Source organism: Sus scrofa, chromosome 12, assembly GCF_000003025.6.
Source record: "Sus scrofa isolate TJ Tabasco breed Duroc chromosome 12, Sscrofa11.1, whole genome shotgun sequence".
Lineage (NCBI taxonomy): Eukaryota > Metazoa > Chordata > Mammalia > Artiodactyla > Suidae > Sus > Sus scrofa.
This window is the reverse complement of record NC_010454.4, coordinates 48,365,868-48,386,672: the sequence shown is the minus strand read 5'-3', so window position 1 is coordinate 48,386,672 and position 20,805 is coordinate 48,365,868. Positions and strand designations below refer to the sequence as shown.

Sequence of the window (20,805 nt, the reverse complement as noted above, 5' to 3'; positions counted from 1 at the left end):
GTGAGTCGCACCGCCCAGCTCCTGGGCCGGGCCTGCCCGCCCCGCCTCCCTCTCCTCCTCCCCGCTCAGTTCGCGGTGCTCCGGAGCCCCCGCCCCTTCCCCCAACAGTGGGGGCGGGGGCCGAGGGCGGTCCCTCCCCGCTCTACCTGCCGGAGAGCCGGTGTGGGGTCGGGCTCTGCCAGCTTCGGCCCCTCCGGGAGAGCCCAGCCCGAATTTCTGCCTCCGCCCCTTTCTCTCGGCGAAGGTGACTGTTCTCCGTTGCCCCAGCCCTCTCACAGCAGCCCGCGGATTCGCAGCCGTCAGGGGACGCGGAAAGGAGTGGGGCCGGGGTCTGGTGGCGGCCCTCGGGGGACTATGGTTCCCCGAGGAATCTTCCCCAGGCCTGCCCTTTAGCGTTGGAGAGAAGGAGCTGGCGACGTCGAGGAGAAAGGTTTAACAGCTTGGGACTTCCTTGCTGAACTTTTTCCCCTCAAGGCAGGCGTCTGAAGGCTGCGGCACGGGAGGGGTCCAGCACCTCAGAGAGCTGACTCTACGCTGGTGTGGCCTTGGCATGTGTGGGGGCAAAGAGAATGTTCAGCGTGCAAGTTAGACGTCTGCATCAACACCACGAAAGCTCCAAGGAAGATATTAGTGTCTCATCTCTCCTTGGTTCGGTAGTGGAGTTAGTAGCCTGGTAGATATGCTTCTGCCGGCTTGTGGCAGAAGTCTGTGAAATTGGTTTTCATTGGTCATCTGAATTGGATTATTCAGGTTGTTTTCTCCCTCAGCTCTGGAAAGACGTAGTGGCTCTTCTCCCCAGTCTCCCCCTTCCCTTAAGTTATTACTAAGGCTGCTGAGCATGAGCTATTCTGGACTTAGACTGCTTTACCTTTATTATTCATACTGGATGAAGCAGTCCTTTGAACTTATGCAAATACTGAAGCAGTATCTTAAATTTCAGAGTTTTGGATTTTTTTTCTGTTCCAGATGTGTTACCCTCATGGGCGTAAATGCTGGAGCATGTGATCCCTTTATGAACTTGTTTGCACTGGTGTTTATAGAACAATACTAGGTTTTTCTATAACATTCCATTTTGAGTCCGCTGTAATCTCGCTAATTCCGGTTAAGTTCCCCACCCAACAGTTTAGTGGCTATTTCTTGTAGACTGTCCCCTCAACAGAGAAAGGTAACAGATACAAAAAGTAGATACTTGCTTATCTGGCATTCTGTAAGTTCCTGGAGCCTGGAGAGTGGTGTCTAAAGTCCTGTACTCTTATTCTTGAATGCCCCCAGTCCTTGGTATTTTGAGAGCATGTCACAATACTTCCATCATTCTCCAGGGAAAACTCCCTTATGGAATTTTTTTCCTTCTCATATTCCATCATCATAGTAGCAGTTAATCTCAGTATTCTAATGATGATAGTCTGAACAGTGTTTTCTTGGAATGACCTTGCTGGCTGTAGTTAGAGAGTTGGTGAGCATGAGTGGAGTTGAAGAATGTGAAAAGAACTGCTTCCTGTTTGTTTCTACAGGAGGTATGGGAGTGGGTATTAGAAATCCTAAAGAAGAGGATTGTCCTGGCCAAGTTCAGTGACTGGAGTTTCAGATTTTTTTCTCCAGAGATGTCCAGAGCTGTGGATTGTTATATGCATCCCCACCCCATTAATATGTTAGAAGGACTCAGCCATCCTGGAAAAATGTTAGAGGCAGAAAAAGAAAAGACCAAGATGGAGCAAAGGGCTCTATAGCAGAGAACAGTCCAATGCAAACTGCTTAGAGATCTTCTATTCTGATAGTGATGAGGGAGTTTGGGGTCTTGTGTATCTGAATATGATTTGAGTAACACAAGAGAATATGTTTTTATTTTTCTCTTGTTTCCCTACCTCAGGTGGAGTTAGTTCCAACACAGTTAAGGTCTTAGCTTTGCCAATTGCTGAACAAATATTGTAAACCTAGTACATTTTCTGTTTCTGCAGAAATTTCCTTCCTTGTCCATCAGTATTAACATTTCAATTCTTGCTTGACTTTTCTGTTACTTTAACTAGAATAACATTTTTCCCCCTCTTCTTCCCCTCTATTCTACCTTTTCCTCCCCTCAACACTCTCTCCAACATCACAGAAAACATGAAGGAGCCCAGGCAGCGCAAAGATAACAGGCGCCCAGACCTGGAAATCTATAAGCCTGGACTTTCCCGACTAAGGAATAGACCTAAAATCAAGGAACCCTCTGGGAGTGACGAACTCAAGGATGAAACTGTTAATGACAGAGATTCTTCTACTGTTGGAGACAGTACACAGCTTATTAAAGATGTCTACAAAGACAACCAACAGCAAAATGGTCCTGTAGATGCTGAAAATATTCGGGTACAGGAGTTCTTGCCCAGGACTGTTGGACAAGAGGATCGAAGTCTTAGAATTATCAAAAGAACAAAGAAACCTGACATGCAGATCTATCAGCCTGGAAGGCGTTTGCAGACTGTTACCAAAGAATCGACTAGTAGCCGGGTAGACGAGGAAGAAATCCTCAACCAGGTGGAACAGCTGAGAGTAGAGGAAGATGAGTATAGGGGGAGTGTGAAAGAGGAGGTTGTGAGTAAACCAGACAAAGAGGAGGCAGGAAAGAGCCTAAGTGGTGACAGAGGACGGGCTGCACAGGGAGAAAAAGGAAAGCGGATTGAAAAAGGGGAGGGTGTGAAGAAGGTGAACGATGACCTGGCTCAGGGGAAGCCAGGTTCTGCCAAGCGCTATTCCCGCTCAGACAAACGAAGGAACCGCTATCGCACTTGCAGTACCAGCTCAGCCGGTAGCAACAATAGCGGCGAGGGGGCTGGCCTGACTGATAATGGAAGTCGCCGCCGCCGCCAGGATCGGACCAAGGAGAGGCCACGACTGAAGAAGCAAGTATCTATGTCCTCAACTGACTCCTTAGATGAGGACAGAATTGATGAGCCTGATGGGCCCCGGAGAAGCTCAGAAAGGAAGAAACATTTAGACAGAAGCTGGTCTGGCCGTGGAGAAGGGGAGCAGAAAAGCAATGGTAAAGAAAATCGAGGCACTCTTCGAGTTACTTTTGACGCAGAAACCATGAACAGAGATTCTCCCACGGTGAGGTCAGCCAGGGAGGATGTGGATAGGATAAAGCCAGACAAAGGCTCGAGCAGTGGGGGCAAAGGCACTGAGAAGCAGGAATCCAAAAACCTGAGACAAGAACTTCGGGGTCGTGGCCGTGGCATTCTGATTCTGCCTGCCCACACCACCCTGTCTGTCAATTCAGCCGGTTCTCCAGAGTCTACACCTTTGGGACCTCGGCTTTTATTTGGATCTGGTAGTAAGGGATCTCGGAGTTGGGGCCGAGGAGGCACCACTCGACGATTGTGGGACCCAAACAATCCTGATCAGAAACCTGCTCTAAAGAGCCAGACGCCTCAGTTACATTTCTTGGACACTGATGATGAGGTCAGCCCTACCTCTTGGGGTGACTCACGCCAGGCCCAAGCATCTTACTATAAGTTTCAAAACTCTGACAACCCCTATTATTACCCGCGGACACCAGGCCCTGCTTCCCAGTATCCTTACACAGGCTATAGCCCTCTGCAGTACCCGGTGGGCCCTACAAATGGTGTGTACCCAGCGCCTTACTACCCAGGCTACCCGACTCCAACAGGACAGTATGTTTGTAGCCCCCTCCCTGCCAGCACCCTGAGTCCTGAGGAGATGGAGCAGCACATGAGGAACATGCAGCAGCAGGAACTACATAGGCTTCTCCGTGTAGCTGACAACCAGGAACTGCAGCTCAGCAACCTGCTTTCCAGGGACCGCATCAGTCCGGAGGGCCTGGAGAAGATGGCTCAGCTCAGGTATGGTGTGTCCCATCCTGGCCAGAGGGAAAAGGGGGTAAGTTGGAGGTGGGATCAGGCTCCGATGGCCGAGGAAGCTAGAGACCTATCAGGTGAGCTGCTGGGTGTTATCTCCCTTTCACATCGATCTTTGTAAGGGAGGGGGAGTTGGAAAAAGAAAAGCAGAAAATTTTGTTTCTAGTCCCAGAAATTATTTTCTGCTTCCCACTTTTTCCTTAAGGAAAAAAAAAATTTTTTTAAGAGCGCATAAAATCTGGATATGGAAAAGGAAAGACTTTCCGAAGTGCCAAGAAATGAACAACATGTAACTTGTGGTGAAGATTTTACTTTGGCTGTTAAATTTAGGTGGAGGCATATGGGGAAAAACTATTTTCCTAGACATAACTGTCTCTAGAATGATATTCTGCTCTGCAGAATGGAGACTAGACTGAGTACTATACCTGGTGGCATTTTGGATTTCCTGCCAAGGAAGGTGTTATTTGTAGGAACCTTAGATCTTGGGTCTAGGCTCTCCTGTAGTTTATTTGGAGCTAGAAGTTGCATGTATTTTATTCCAGAGTTGAACTGCTGCAGCTATATGAGCGCTGTATTCTATTAGATATTGAGTTCTCTGATCATCAGAATGTGGATCAGATCCTGTGGAAGAATGCTTTCTATCAGGTGATTGAGAAGTTCAGGCAGCTTCTCAAGGATCCGAATGTTGAGAACCCAGAACAGATTCGGAACAGACTTTTGGAGCTCTTGGATGAGGTAAACCATCATCTTTGTGTCCTCAGGATAAAGGCTTCAGCATCCTTTAGATGGCTTTTTACCACTCGAAATACTGTATAATAGAAAATGACTGAAAACTGTATGCTTTTTTCTTTTTTAAAATTTTATTTTATTTTGTAGGCTTTTTTCTTGGGTTTAGGCTTACACTACCTCTTTTGCGTCCTTAAGACTATAACTTACTGAGTTTTAAGCGCAGAAGCTTTATGAATGCAGGAGTGTGTGTGTGTGTGTATGTATGTGTTCAGACCTTTAAAACCATGGAAAAGCTTATGCTGTCAAATTGTCTTGTGCTTACTGTTGGCCACTAAATACTATATATGCCCCCTCTTTTTAAATGGCTGCACCTGAGGCATATGGAACTTCCTGGCCAGGGATTGAATCCGAGCTGCTGCTGCAACCTACCCTGCAGGGGGGGCAACACCAGATCCTTTAACCTAAGGCACCACGGTGGGAATGCCTTTGCCTCCGTTTATGTCAGGTGACTGAGTATTAGCAGAACTGTGAAAGGGTCACTTGCCTCAGTTTCTGATGGGTAGATTGGATCCGAACAGGTTGACTTAGCTGATCCTTACTTTTTCTCTTTATAGGGTAGCGACTTCTTTGATAGTTTGCTTCAGAAGCTGCAGGTTACTTACAAGTTCAAGCTGGAGGACTACATGGATGGTCTTGCCATTCGCAGCAAGCCATTACGGAAGACAGTAAGTTAGCTTCTTTATCATAAATTTATTCATCCATTTATTTGATGTTAGTTATATGCTAGGCCTTGTGCTGGATGTTGAGGATACAAGAATGAAAGATACAGTCCTGTGGGGAACAGACCTCTTAAACCAACAATTACAACAGTATAAGTACTGTAATGGTGGCATATATAGAGTGTTGAAGGGGAATAGAAGGAATTAGATCTGATTTAGACTAATTCCTAAGTCTAGGGTCAAGGAAGCCTTCTTAGAAACTGTGAGGTTGAATTTTGAAACATGACTTAGAGTGGAAGGGGCAGTTTTGATCCAGTGAGAGAACCACAACTTGTTAGGAAAGTGTACAGCGTGCCGATGGCTGTAATGTGGGTTGGGCTGTTGGAGGAGGTAAAGCTAATGAGGTCAGAAGGGGTGGGCCATAAACTCTTATATGCCATGCTGAAGAGTTTGGACTTTTTCCTGAAAGCAGTGAGAAGCCACTGATTGATTTTCAGGAAATGGATAGCATAGATTTGTTCTTAGAACCAGTCACTGTGGTAAATGGATGAGTTTGGGAAAGAGTGGAGATGGGGGAGGTGGAGAAGAGGAGACAGACCGGAAAGATACAAGGGAAGTAGAATTGAATTGCTGGCAGGTTGTGTGTGAATGATGCGACTGGAGGTGTGGAGCATCCCAGTAGTCTCCCATCCTGTGCCCTAGGAGAGTAGCTGGGCAGGAAGATGTTAGTTCAGTTTTGGGTAAGCTTAGGTGGAGGAGCTGGAAAACGAACACATGAATGTGCTGGTCTGTCTGGAGCTCAGGTGAAAGAACTGGGCTGGTGATATAGATTCAGAAGTCATCCATGTGTAGGTGATGGTTGAAGTAAAAGTTGAGAAACTGGGAAGGCTAGCCAGAGAGCAGAGGGTCATATTTTAAGGTGGTGGTGGGTAAAAGTGTCAAGCGCTAAAAAATCCTCAAATGTTAAGATTACTAAAAAATTGGAGTTCCCTTCGTGGCTCAGTGGTTAATGAATCTGACTAGGACCATGAGGTTTCGGGTTTGATCCCTGGCCTTGCTCGGTGGGTTAAGGATCCAGGGTTGCTGTAAGCTGTGGTGTAGGTCGCAGACGCAGCTCGGATCCCGAGTTGCTGTGGCGCTGGCCTGGACCAGCGGTTATAGCTCCAATTAGACCCCTAGCCTGGGAACCTTCATATGCTATGGAATCGGCCCTAGAAAAAGAAAAAAGACAAAAAAGAAAAAAGAAAAAGATTGCTAAAAAATATCTCTTGGGTTGGATGACCTTATCACAAGTTATTTTATTTGGAAAAGATGGAAACCAGATTGTAGTGAATGAGAATTGGGGCAGCAGATACAATGAGAGGGTAATTTAGACTGCTTTTTTAAGAATCTTGGCTGTGAAGGCAAGGAAGGAAGATAGAAGTTAAAAGACAGTGTTAAGAGAAGTTTGTTTTTAAGCTTAGAGAGACTTTAGTGTATTATTTATATGTTGAGAGGAAAGGACTAGGGGAGAGAAGAGGTTAAATATTCATTAGAGAGAGCAGTGTGCTTTGTGGAACAGAGGCTTCCTCTTGCCTTTCTGTTCCTTCTAATGAATCGCTGTGCACAAGCTCTGTTACTCATCAACAGGTATCTGTTGAGTCCCTCCTGAATGCCAGGAGCCACTCCAGGCACAGGTAATTCAGTGTGGAACAAGAACGCCACGGTCTCAGTTCTCCTGGTTTAGAGTTTAAGGATGAGTCAAGATGTTGGATTAGTAATTGCAGGTGCAGTGACTTCTGCAAAGGATGTTGTGCGGCTGTTCTCTAAAGGGTTTCGAGGATCAGAGAGGTCTGAGGAAGTCATAGCTAAGCTGAGGCTGAAGACCCGAGATGTCAGCCAGGTAAAACGTGTATGTGAAGATGTGAGAACTACGACTCTCTAGGGGAAGGAAGCGGAATATGTGAAGGTCCCGAAGTGGGAGAAGCACCATGCGTTGGGGGAACTGAGGAAAGCCTAGTCTGATGGAGGCACAGAGAATGAGAGGGGAAGTGGTGCTGGAAAGGTGAGCAGAGGCTGCGTCTTCTAGGACTTTATGTGGAGGACGGTGAGAGGCTTTGGCCGAATTTGTTTTTTGTTTGTTTTTTACTTACCCTCATTGAGATGGCAAAGTGGCTGCAGTAATGGAAACACACCAGTTTCCTTGGTGCTTTTATCAGTTAAATACCAAGGATTCTTGGTGTCTGTCCATTGTCCATAGACAGAATGTGTAGAGTAGTCAGGATTCTGAAGGTGTATGACTGATAGTGATGTATAATTTGCTGAGGCGCACTTTTTTTTTTTTGCTTTTCAGGGCCGCACTTGTAGCATATGGAAGTTCCCAGGCTAGCAGTCTAATCGGAGCTACAGCTGCTGGCCTACACCACAGCCACAGCAATGCAGGATCCAAACCACATCTGTGACCTGCACTGCAGCTCATTGGCAACACCAGATCCTTAATCTACTGAGCAAGGCCAGGGATCAAACCCGAATCCTCATAGATTCTAGCTGGGTTCGATACTGCTGAGCCACATCGGGAACTCCTTGTTTTCTTGTTGAGTGATAGATGCCAGTCCCATCAGTGAGAAAACATATATGTAGTGTTACTCAGTCCTGGCATGTTTTAGGTGTTTGGTAAAGGGTAGCTTACTGTTTTAGGGAATTATTATTGTCTTGCAAAGAGGAAGCAGTGGAGTAACAGTGCATGGTATTAACAGTTTGAGGAGGGAAAGATGATGGCAGGAAAAGAACAGGGTAAGCCGTTGTTTATATATATATATTATATATGTATATAATATTATATACACGCACATACATATGTATCACTTTTTTTTTCTTTTTTGTCTGCCCCTTGGCATATGGAGTTCCTGGGTCAGGGATCAGATCCGAGCTGCAGTTGCGACGTATGCTGCAGCTGCAGTAATGCCAGATCCTTAACCCACTGTGCAGGGCCAGGGATTGAACCTGCGTCCCATTGCTGCAGAGATGCCACTGATCCCTTTGTGCCATAGCGGGAACTCCTATATATTATTTGTAAGGTATTTTTTACACTTATTCCTTCCAGTTTCGCTATGAACTAAGTATTTTTATATTCTAACAAAGAAACCGAGTTTCTGGGAGTTCCCGTTGTGGCTCAGTGGTTAACGAATCCCACTAGGAACCATGAGGTTGCGGGTTTGATCCCTGACCTTTCTCAGTGGGTTAAGGATCCTGAGTTGCTCTGGCTGTGATACCTAGCCTGGGAAACTCCATATGCTGAGGGAGCAGCCCTAGAAAAAGGCAAAAAGACAAAAAAAAAAAAAAAAAAAAAAAAAAGAAACTGAGTCCCAAAGCCTTAGTTGAAATCGCACAGCTATATGAAGAGAGAATGTTTTCCACTTGACTAGGACTGGAAATAAGAATGACCTCCTCTTCCTTTTGCCACTCTTTCTCAGTAAATTTTGCATCACATTGATGAGTTTTTTTGTTTGTTTTGGTTTGTTTTTTGTTTGCTTTTTGCTAGTCAAGGTTAGAGTAAAAACTTTTTACTTTGTTGAAGACTCCAGGTTCCTTATTAATGCTGACTCCATCTATGTCCTTTGAGATTGAAGTTAGAGTTTCTTGTGTATATGCTACTAATTGATCATTTCTCCTGAAGGTAAAATATGCCCTGATCAGTGCCCAGCGATGTATGATTTGCCAGGGAGATATCGCTAGGTATCGGGAGCAAGCCAATGACACCGCAAACTATGGGAAAGCACGAAGGTACTGTTGTCTCTTGTTCATTGCTCCTCTTCCCTGTGTGGCTTTAAGCTAAGTTGGGCAGAAGTTCCCATGTGGTGCAGCAGTTAAGGATCTGATATTGCTGCAGCTGTGGCACAGGTGTCACTTGTGGCTTGGATTTGATTCCTGGCCTGGGAGCTTCCACGTGCCCCAGATGGGGCCAAAAAAAGAGTAACGAGCCACTTGAGCTTCCTTCTACATGTATGTCCTACAGGTGCCTCTGTTGGTCTCCGTAGTTGTGCTTTACCACGTGAGGGTTACATCTAACACTCTAGCTTAAGTAGTAAGAGCTGTCGGGTGAAAGTGTAGATGCAGAACTAAGATTTTTTGGACTGTTTTTTATTCCAGTTGGTACCTGAAGGCCCAGCACATTGCTCCCAAGAATGGGCGCCCCTATAACCAGTTGGCTCTGCTGGCAGTGTATACGGTAAGAAATTTTGGATAGGGAAGTATTTTGCAGGCAGTATGTTAGAAGTATGGATTTTGATAGCATCAGCTCCTGGAGCTAGATTTCATCTGGACCCTGTAATCCAAAGTATAGCCTCAAACTCCTTTTTTTTTTTTTTTCCTTTTTAAGGCCGCCCTTGCAGCATATGGAGGTTCCCAGGCTAGGTGTCGAATTGGAGCTATAGCTGCCAGAGTATGCCACAGCCACAGCAATGCCAGATCTGAGCCGCGTCTTCGACCTACACCACAGCTCACGGCAATGCCAGATCCTTAGCCTACTGAGCGGGGCCAGGGATCGAACCTGAATCCTCATGGTTCCTAGTTGGATTTGTTTCCACTGTGCCACGAGGGGAACTCATTTTGTTACTGTTACTTTCGGAGGTAAGTTGTCAGGGATCCCTCGCTTCAGTTGAGTCTGCTTTCACTGCATTTAAGTTCCTAGGGAATTGATTATACGCTGGCCAAACATCACTCTTAGGGTTTTTTGTTTGTTTTATTTTTCTGTTTTTTTATTATTAAAAAAAAGGTTTGTTTTGGAGTTTCTGCTGTGGCACAGTGGATTAAGAATCCAACTGCAGTGGCTTGCGTCACTGCAGAGGCTACCCCCAGCCTGGTGCAGTGGGTTGAAGGATCTGGTGTTGCTGCAGCTGTGGCATAGGTCACAGCTGTGGCTTGGATTCAGTCCCTGGCCTGGGGACTTCCATATGCTGCAGGTGCTGCCATTAAAGAAAATTTTTTTTTTAATTTTTAAAGTATAGTTGATTTATAATGTTGTGCCAATTTTACCTGTACAGCATAGTGACTCAGTTTTACATATAGGTACATTCTTTTTTTAATATTCTCTTCCATCATGGTCTATCCCAAGAGACTGGATATAGTTCCCTGTGCTGTACAGTAGGACCTCATTGCTTATCCATTCTAAATATAATAGTTTGCATCTGCTAACCCGAAACTCCCCGTCCATCCCACTCCTCCTCCAAACCCCTTGGCAACCACAAGTCTAATCTCTGTGTCTGTGAGTCTGTTTCTGTTTTGTAGATAGGTTCATTTGTGCCTTATTTTAGATTTCACATATAAGTGACATCATGTGGTATTTGTCTTATTCTTTCTCACTTCATTTAGTGTGATAATCTCTCGTTGCATCAAACATCACTCTGTTTTTGATCTAGGCTTCTGCTCTGATTCTGCCTTATTTCCCTTCCCTAGGTTGAACTAGGATACTCGTTTCTAGAAGGAAAATGAGAAGGCTCCCTTTACTTTAAGGCTCTCCCCTTTAAAGTCTTCAACTAGCCCTAAGTACATCCTTCCTTCCTTTCCCCAGATCATCCCCTTATTCATCTTAGCTTTTCACTTGGAGTCGTCTAAGCAGAAGCACAGTAAGTGCCAAATTGTACCTCTCTAGATCTTACCAAAGTTCTCTAAATGTGGCTCTAACATTGAGCTTTGGGAGCTGATGGAGCCTTTATTTATTTGTTTGTCTATTTATTTATTTATTTAGGGCTGCACCCATGGCATATGGAAGTTCCCAGGCTAGGGGTCAAATCCGGAGCTACAGCTGCCAGCCTAGACTGCAGCCACAGCAACACAGTATCTAAGCTGAATTTGCAAGCTATACCACAGCTCACCACAACACTAGATCCTTAACCCACTGAGCAAGGCCAGGGATCAAACCTGCATCCTCCTGGACACTAGTCTGGTTTGTTACTGCTGAGCTACAACGGGAATACCAGATGGAGCCTTTACTAAGGAAGCTGACTTCAAGGGGCTAATGGTAGTGACCAAAAGTTTAAGTATAAGAAGCAGCCAACATGGTCACTAGAAGGGAGAGTTTCCTTTTTTTTTTTTAAAAGGGCTGCACCCTCAGTATGTGGAAGTTCCCAGGCTTGGGGTTAAATCGGAGCTATAGCTGTAGGACTGTGCCACAGCCACAGCAACATTGGATCCGAGCCGAATCTGCTATGTACACCACAGCTCATGGCAGCACTGGATCGCAACCCACTGAGCAAGGCCAGGGATTGAACCTGTATTCTCATTGGATACTAGTCAGATTCATTTCCACTGCACCACAGTGGGAACTCCCAGAGAGAGTTTCTTAATGCTGTCAGGTTCATTGTCTGAATAAGCAATGTTTGAATTAATATTTTTTTCTTCTTTGCAAAAAATTAATAATCTTTTTTTTTTTCTTTTTTTTTGCTTTTTAGGGCCCCACCTGTGGCATATGGAGGTTTTCAGGCTAGGGGTCTAATTGGAGCTGTTGCTGCCAGCCTATGCCATAGCCACAGCAATGCTCTCTGCAAAGATTTAGACAAATTCTTAATTATGGATTGAAATTGATCAAATAATGTGGTTTACAAATACACTTTCTATTTTTTTGGAGGGTCTTTTTAGGGCTGTATCTGCGGCATATAGAGGTTCCCAGGCTAGGGGTTGAATTGGAACCATAGCTGCCACCCTACACCACAGCTCACAGCAACCCACTGAGAAAGGCCAGGGATCCACCCTGCGTCCTCATGGATACTGGTCGGGTTTGTTAACCACTGAGCCATCATGGGAATTCCTACAAACACACTTTCTTCAGAATCTGTTGAATCTCTCTCTCTATGCTTTTTGCCTTTGTTTGTCCTGTTCTCTTTGTGATGTGTTGGTTTTTCTTTTTTTGTCTTTTTGCTATTTCTTTGGGCCGCTCCCACAGCATATGGAGGTTCCCAGGCGAGGGGTCCAGTTGGAGCTGTAGCCACCGGCCTACGCCAGAGCCACAGCAATGTGGGATTTGAGCCTCGTCTGCGACCTACACCGCAGCTCACGGTAATGCTGGATCCTTAACCCACTGAGCAAGGCCAGGAATTGAACCCAAAACCTCATGAGCCACAATGGGAACTCTGAGATTTTTTTTTTTTTTTATTACCCGTTTTTGTGGCTTTATTTTTCTCTCCCGTTTATTATCCATCTTCTGTTTTTTCTTTTTTCTCTTCTCTCCTTTTCCAGTTTTTTTTTTTAATTTATAATCATCGAACAAATTGTTATCTTTCTTGTTAATTAGAAAATATATTTAAATAAATTTTCCCCCAGTGGCTTTTTTTTTTAATTTTTAAATTAAATTTTTTTTCTTTGTCTTTTGTCCTTTTTAGGGCCATGCCTGTGGCATTTGGAGGTTCTCAGGCTAGGGGTAGAATCGGAACTACAGCTGCCCCCTCAATAGCTTTTTAAAAAAATTATTGTGGTAAAATTCGTGTTACATAAAATTAACCATTAATTATTTGTATGGTTCAGTGGCACTTAGTACATTAACAGTATTGTGTAACCATCACTTTATTTCCAAGACATTTTTCATCACCCTAAAAGGAAACCCCATACCAATTACTCCCTATTCCTCCCTCCCTGTATCCCCTTGCAACCACTGGTCTGTTTTCTGTCTTTGGATTCACCTTTTCTGGATGTTTCATATAAATGGAATTGTGCAATATGTGACCTTTTATTTAGCATAAAATTTTTGAGGTTCGTCCATGTTGTAGCATGTATTAGTACTTCATTTTCATGACTGATAATATTCCGTTGTATGGATACACCATGTTTTATTTATTCATTCATCAGTTGATGGATGTTTTGGTTTTTTCTACTTTTTAGCTGTTGTGAGTAGTGCTTTTGTTCAAGTATTTGTTTGAATATCTGTTTTCACTTCTTTGGTGTCTGTACCTAGGAGTGGAATTGCTGGATCGTGTGGTAACTCTGTTTTAACTTTTTCAGGAACTGCCAAACTGTTTTTCATAGCGACTGTACCATTTTCACATTCCCACCAGCAGTGTAGGAGAGTTCTAGTTTCTTCATGTTCTCACCAGCATTTGTTTTCTTTCTTCCTTTCTTTCTTTCTTTTCTTTTTTCTTCTTTTTTTTAATATTGTGACCAACCTAGTGAATATGAAGTGATATCTTATTGTGGATTCCCTCCTCCCTACTTGGGGACTTTGTTTTTTTCCTGTGGTATTTTTTTCTTTTTTGGGGGTTAGTTTTAGTTTACAGAAAAATTGAGCAGAAAGTACAGAGATTTCCCATACATGTCCTCAATTCTCAGTTTTCCCCGTTACTAACATTTTGAATTAGTATAGTACATTTGTTAGCAATTGATGGGCCGGAATACAGACGTTATAATTAAAGGCTGTAGTTTCCGTTAGGGTTCACATTTACTGTTGTACACTCTGTGGTTTTTAACAAATGTATAATGACATGTGTCTATCATACCAAATGTTTTCACTGCTCTAAAAATGCCCTGTGCTCTACCCTCTATCTCTTCATCCCTCTTCCTTTCCTTGAAACTCTGGAGTCATTGATATTTTTACTGTCTCTAGTTTTGCCTTTTCCAGAATGTCATACAGTCAGAACCATACAATGTGTAGCTTCTTTCACTTGGCATTTAGGGTTATTTTTGTGGCTTGATAGTTCTTTTCTTTTCTATTTTTTGGCCGTGCCCATGTCATGTGGAAGTTCCTGGGCCAGGGATTGAACCCAAGCTACAGCAGTGACCCAGGCAAGCAACAATGTTGGATCCTTAGCTCACTGTGCCGCAAGAACTCCAACAGCTCTTTTCTTTTATTGTCTTCTCTTAAGGTTTTTATTTTTTCTGTTGTAGTTGATTTACAATGTTGTGTCAATTTCTTCTGTACTTTTATTGTTGAGTAACACTCCATTGTATATTCGAATGTACCGCAGTTTATTCATTCTCCTGTTGAAGGACATCCTGGTTGTTTCCAAGTTTTGACTATTATTAATAAAAATGCTATAAACATTTGTATGCACATTTGTGTGGACATAAGTTTTCAGCTCATTTGGGTAGATACTTAGGAGTGTGTTGCTTCTATATATAGTTTTGGAAGAAACTGCCAAAGTGTCTTCTGAAGTAGCTGTACGATTTTGTATTCCTACCAGCAGTGGATGAGAGTTCCTATTGCTCTGCCTACTCATCAGCCTTCGGTGTTGTCAGTGTTCTGGATTCTGCTCATTCTAATAGGTGTGCAGTTTTAACTTGCAATTCCTTAATGACATATGATGTAGAGCATCTTTTCATATGTTTTTTTACAGTCTGTGTATCTTTTGGTTAGGTGTCTGTTTAGACCCCCCCGCCTTTTAAGGGCCACACCTGCCACATATGGAGATTCCCAGGCTAGGGGTCCAATTGGAGCTGTAGCTCCCAGCCTACACCACAGCCACAGCCTCGCCAGATCCGAGAGCTGTGTCTGAGACCTAAATCACAGCTCACAGCAACGCCAGATCCTTAACCCACTGAGCAAGGCCAGGGATCGAACCTATATCCTCATGGATGCTAGTCAGATTTATTTACACTGAGCCATGATGGGAATTCCTAGACCCCATTTTTATTTTTATTTTTGTATTAAAAATTTTTTTGTGTTTTTGGAATTTCCCATTGTGGCTCAGAGGGTTAAGAACCTGACTAGTATCCATGAGGATGCAGGTTTGATCCCTGGCCTCGCTTAGTGGGTTAAGGATCTGGCGTTGCAATGAGCCATGGTGTAGTTCCCACGAGTGGCTGGGATCGAGCATCACTGTGGCTGTGGTGTAGGCCGGTGGCTGCAACTCTGATTTGACTCCCAGCCTGGGAACTTCCATATGCTGAGGGTGTGCCCCCCCCCAAAAAAAAAGAAAAGAAAAAAAGATACTGGTCGTGAGTTGTATCTTGATTTCAGAGATGTTAAAATGTGAAAAAAATCATTGTAGAACTGATAAAGTTCAGTGTAGGCATTTCTGCTGTGGCACGTGGGTTGAGAATCCTACTGCTCAGGTCACTGAGGAGGTGTGGGTTTGATCCCTGGCCTGGCACAGTAGGTTAAAGGTCTGGCATTGCCGCAGCTGCAGCTGTGGCTTGGATTCAATCCCTCATTTGGGAGCTTCCATTTGCCACAGGTATGACCATAAAATTAAAAAGAAAACACACAAAAAAGCAGTGTAAAATCAAGTGAGTGGCATAATTGAAATAGTTTTAAAGGTAGCTTCCACTTAACTGACAATCTATGTACCAGATATTTTGTTAAACTGTATGTATTATATGAATTGTAATCTTTTCAAGAGCCATATAGGTTGGGAAATAACTTCTTTTTACAAGTAAGGAAACCTTTCTAGGTTGACTTTCTCAGGGTTATACCTAAGAAATGGCAGGACCAAATTCAGACTCAGGCAGTTGATCTTAGGATGTGCGCCTTTAAGCATGCTGGATGAATGCAAGGTGAGAATTTTAAAGAGTGAGTAGATGCTGGAGAGAGAGAGAGAAGCTAGTAGTCTAGGTGCATTGTGAGACAGAGAAAAAGGTAAAGATGTGTATGATAGAAAGATGGAAAGGCTTTTTGATATTCTTACCCCCTTTATTTCAGTGTTTTGCCTTTTTTTCTGACCCTCTTTTTTATTTATTAATTGGTTGAAAAGGGACTTGAAGTATTTATTTGCTGAATGCATTGGATAGTAGTTTGTTTTCTTTTCTCAGTAGAGTTACTATGTTGTGAAAACATAAATTTAGGAGCTTGGCAGCCCTACGTTTAGACTTATCTGGGATTGGGCTCTGAGACTCAAGTTCCATAATGGTCCCCTCGAGCTCCTGTTTCCTCATAAAAATCGGAATAATAATCCCTATGGAGTGGTTTTCTTAGGTTAGAGATAATATCTGTGAAGTGCTTATCATTTGCCTCACAGTTATGCTTAAACTATGGTATTGCCATCGTTATTTATAATTTTAAAAAATAATTAGTGGGAGTTCTCTTGTGGCACAGTGGGTTAAGGATCTGGCATCGTCACTGCCATGGCATGGTTTTGATCTCTGGCCCAGGAATTTCCACATGCCCAAGACGTGGCCAAAAAAATAAAAATAAAGAATAATTAATATGTATTGAACATTTTCTTTCTTGAAAAACATGATTGGCTTCATATTTTGTGAGGCTTTTTATTCTTTTCTCTTTCTTCTGAGCACTTGGCTCTAAGTCTTGTAGGATGTAGTACTGGCAGGAAGAGAGCTCTGGTGTGATTGCCATGGCTTCTCCCACGGACAGCTTTCTCATTTTCTTGTTGGAATTCCTCACAGCTTGGGACACGGGTTGAGAGGGAAGGTAGGGTTTCCTGGGTCAGCTGACTCAGGCTGGAGTCGGGAGGAGAACTGGTGACTCAGTGTCTCTGACCTCTTTTGCAGAGGAGGAAGCTTGATGCTGTCTATTACTATATGCGCAGTTTAGCTGCCAGCAACCCTATCCTGACTGCCAAGGAGAGTCTCATGAGCTTGTTTGAAGAGACCAAACGAAAGGTGAGTGGGGGTGCAAGCAGAATCATTCCTTCCTAGAAGAATGTGTTTCTCTTAGTGTCTCTAAGGGAGTGACTATTCACGTCCTCGAGGGGTCCCATCAGGCTGTGCTGATGGAGTGAGTCAGTCCCTGTGCAGAAGCAGCTCTTCTTTAGGAGAGCTGTCCAGGGCCCTTGGGTGTACATGTTCCACAGCATCTGGTTTATAGAATTAATAACTTTTATGGACAAAACAGATGATACTCTGCTACTCTGGAGCTATGGCAAAGTCTTTACTTTTTATAGTCCTTGGGTGACAAACTTAGGTGAGAGGAGCACTTCTCTTTATTGGATGAATCTCAGGAGAGTTTAAGCTTTTATGTGTGTATTCTGTACAGGCAGAACAGATGGAGAAGAAGCAACATGAAGAATTGGAACTGAGCCCTGACCAATGGCGGAAAGGAAAGAAATCTACTTTCCGGCATGTTGGAGATGACACCACTCGCCTGGAGATCTGGATTCATCCATCCCGTCCCCGGTCCTCCCAGGGCACTGAGTCTGGGAAGGATTCTGAGCAGGAGAATGGGCTGGGCAGCCTGAGCCCCAGTGATGTAAGTTCCTGAGGGTGATGTAATGAGCAAGACTAGCCAAGTAAACGTGAATGCCCCTGTACGTGCAGCCATGAAGCACTGCTCAGACATTTCCCATTAATCTCGGGCGAGGCCGATCACTTCATGCTCCCCGAAGTTCTCCATCTCCTCCTCCACCTTCGCTTCCTTTATCTTCGCTATGCGCTTTCCTCTCTTACCACTATGTGGCACTGTAGAATTTAGTAAAAGTAACTTTTCTGAATGAAGATTAACTTAGTATTGGATAAGAATTTTTTGCTGCTTTGAGTTCATAGTCACCAATATGATGCTTAGGATTCTGGGTGGGATTTTTGAAGCTAGGGAGAGGGCGCTGTAGTTGGAAAACTACAAACGGCAAGTTCATTGTGCCTTGAGAGTAAAATTTATAGAGAAAGGGTGGTGAGGTGAGCCAGCACCAGACCTTGAAGAGTCGTGCAATAACTAATTTGACCTTTAGCTTGAAGGTAGTAGGGAGCTATTGGGTGCTTTAAATAGGGAAATGTCAGATACGTGTTTTAGAAATATAACTCTAGGGCTTCCTGTCGTGGCTGAGTATTAACAAACCTGACTGGTATCCATGAGGACACAGGTTTGATTCCTGGCCCCACTCAGTGGGTTAAGGATGCGGTGTTGCCGTGAGCTGCAGTGTAAGTCATAGACGTGGCTCAGATCTCGAGATGCTGTGGCTGTGGTATAGACTGGCAGCTGCAGCTCCAATTCGACCCCTAGCCTGGGATCTTACATATGCCATGGGTACGGCCTTAAAAAAGACCAAAAAAAAAAAAAAAAAGAAAGAAAAAGAAAAGAAATATAACTCTGGCTGCTTTGTGAAAAGTTTTGGAGAAGAGGAAGACTAGAAATAAGAGTAGGAGGGTGCTATGGTAATCTAAGTGAGATATGAAAAGGACATGAGCCAGGAAATGACTTTGGAGATGGGGAGAAGTGAAGGGATATGAAGTATATTAATGAGGTAGACTCCAGAGGACTTGATTGGACCTGGGGAACTGAGGGATCAAAAGTGGCACCTAGGTTTCTGGTTTGAAACTAGGTAGATGATCGTCTCTTCCTTGATGTAGGGAATAATTAGGTGGGGTTGGTTTTAGGAGAAAGATGATGTTTGGTTTTGGACGCACTGGAATTTCTGTAGGACATTGACATGGAGCTGTTTAGAGGCTAGCAGGTGTCTGAAGCTGAGGAGAGTGAACTTGGCCAGAGATGAAAATTCTTGAAGTCATCCCATTGTAGATAGTAATGGAGTCATGAGAGAGCGTTGATTCAGCTACTTGAGGAAAAAACATAATAGTGAGGAGGTTCAAGATCTAAGAAAGAAAGGAGATCGATGTCAGGGAGACGTCTTTGCAGAGGACGAGAAAGCAATAGGATCTAGAGCACAGTGAGGAGATAGGTCTGAAAGAAGAAACATAAAAATATGTTTTTAGTGAAAACTTCAAATAATTACAGATGTGGGCAGAGTAAAATGCTGTGGTTTCTAAACTGTTGGTGAACTTTCTTGTACTTGAAGGAAAGGAGGAACAGATAATTGGGGATGAAGGTAAGTTTGTGGGTATAGTAGGAAGATGATGAGGGAGGGTCTTTTTGATGTTTACTCTTTTCTCTTTGAAGTTGGAGGCATGGTTGTCTGCTAAGAATGAGTCAAGAATGGTGGGGTAAGAGGACTTGTCCTTTGGGGTTTAACTTAAAATTTCCATTTATCTTCCTATATCCTTAATCTTTAACTGTTTTCTGGATAGCGTGGAAAGCAGTCCTTGCTTATAATTGAATCTTCCAGCTCGCTATGTACCATATTGTACATGGGGCCCCAGTACATCAAGGTGCTTCAGAGGGATTGCTGCTATGAGAATCCCTCATTCCTGCCTCTTCTAGCTTGGTTATTACCATCCCAAACTGGAAGCCTATTGGAATAAGAGATAAATAGTTCTATTGAATTAGCTCTACTGTATCTCTAAAATGAAAGCAACAATGACAATTCGAGAAAGCATTTTATGGCCTTCTTTGGCCTTGGCATCAAGTTTAGGGAGTATCCCTCATAAAAGTTATAGATCTCTCTCTTCCATTAGGTGTTTTATGTACTTTTTAAGTAATATGCTTGTAACTTTGTATTTTCATTTATTGATTGATTTTTGCTTTTTAGGGTCACACCCATGGCATATGGAAGTTCCTAGGCTAGGGGTCAAATCGGAACTGTAGTTGCTAGTCTATGCCATAGCCACAGCAATGGCAGATCCGAGTTGCATCTGTGACCTACATCACAGCTCATGGCAGTGCCAGCTCCTTAACCCACTGATTGAGGCCAAGGATTGAACCTGTATCCTCTTGGATACTAGTCAGATTTGTTTCCTCTGTGCCACCGTGGGAGCTCCCCATTTTGTCATATTTTAGATTCCATATATAAGTGATATGATATGGTATTTGTCTTTGTTTTTCTGTCTTACTTCAGTTAGTATGATAATCTCTAGGTCCATCCATTTGCTACAAATGGTGTTATTTCATTCTTTTTTATGGCCGAATAGTATTCCATTGTATATATGTACTACATCTTCTTTATCCATTCATCTGTTGGTGGACACTTAGGTTGCTTCCATGTCTTGACTATTGTAAATAGTGCTGCTGTGAACATTGGGGTGCAGGTATCTTTTGTAATTAGAGTTTTGTCTGCATATATGTCCAGGAGTAAGATTGCTGGATCATATGGCATGTGTTTTTATTCTTTTTTTTTTTTTAATTGTTATTTCCCCAATACAATTTTTTTTTGTACTGTACAGCATGGTGACCCATTTTTTTATTGTTATTTCCCCAATACATGTTTTTATTTATTTATTTTTTTTGTCTTTTTGCCATTTCTTGGGCCCCTCCCTCAGCATATGGAGGTTCCCAAGCTAGGGGTCTAATCGGAGCTGTAGCCACCGGCCTACACCAGAGCCACAGCCACGCTGGATCCGAGCTGCGTCTGCAACCTACACCACAGCTCACAGCAACGCTGGATCCTTAACCCACTGAGAAAGGGCAGGGATCGAACCTGCAACCTCATGGTTCATAGTCGGATTTGTTAACCCTGCGCCACAACGGGAACTCCATGTTTTTATTTTTATGTGCATCTCGGAGAAGGCATTTTCAGCCTTCCCTGAGCTGAACAATGGATCTATTATATTTTATTATTTTTATTTATATAAATAACATATGAATATGTTTTCAGTAAAAACTTCAAATAATTCCAGATGTGGGCAGAGTAAAATGTGGTGATTTGGTTTCTAAACTATTGGTGAAGCTGTTTATATATTTTCAGCCTATACATCATCCTTGGGTAATTACTTCCCTTTACATCTTTGGATTTGGGCTTTTAGTTCTATATTACCAGCACTTG

General features: G+C 43.4%; 1 protein-coding gene across 4 annotated transcripts in view; it reads left to right on the top strand.

The window, feature by feature from the left end:
- The window catches only part of SMG6 (SMG6, nonsense mediated mRNA decay factor), a 214,292-nt gene that overhangs the window by 324 nt on the left and 193,163 nt on the right, over positions 1 to 20,805 (top strand). For 2 of the 4 annotated variants that reach the window (XM_021067586.1, XM_021067589.1), the window contains exons 2-8: positions 2,099 to 3,836; positions 4,394 to 4,586; positions 5,195 to 5,305; positions 8,955 to 9,061; positions 9,428 to 9,506; positions 16,709 to 16,819; positions 17,193 to 17,405. In XM_021067586.1, the coding sequence (XP_020923245.1) occupies positions 2,099 to 3,836; positions 4,394 to 4,586; positions 5,195 to 5,305; positions 8,955 to 9,061; positions 9,428 to 9,506; positions 16,709 to 16,819; positions 17,193 to 17,405 (2,552 nt within the window). Of the gene's footprint in view, positions 1 to 6; positions 431 to 2,098; positions 3,837 to 4,393; positions 4,587 to 5,194; positions 5,306 to 8,954; positions 9,062 to 9,427; positions 9,507 to 16,708; positions 16,820 to 17,192; positions 17,406 to 20,805 lie in introns of those variants that run through there. The other 2 variants (XM_021067587.1, XM_021067588.1) reach the window with 2 other exon arrangements.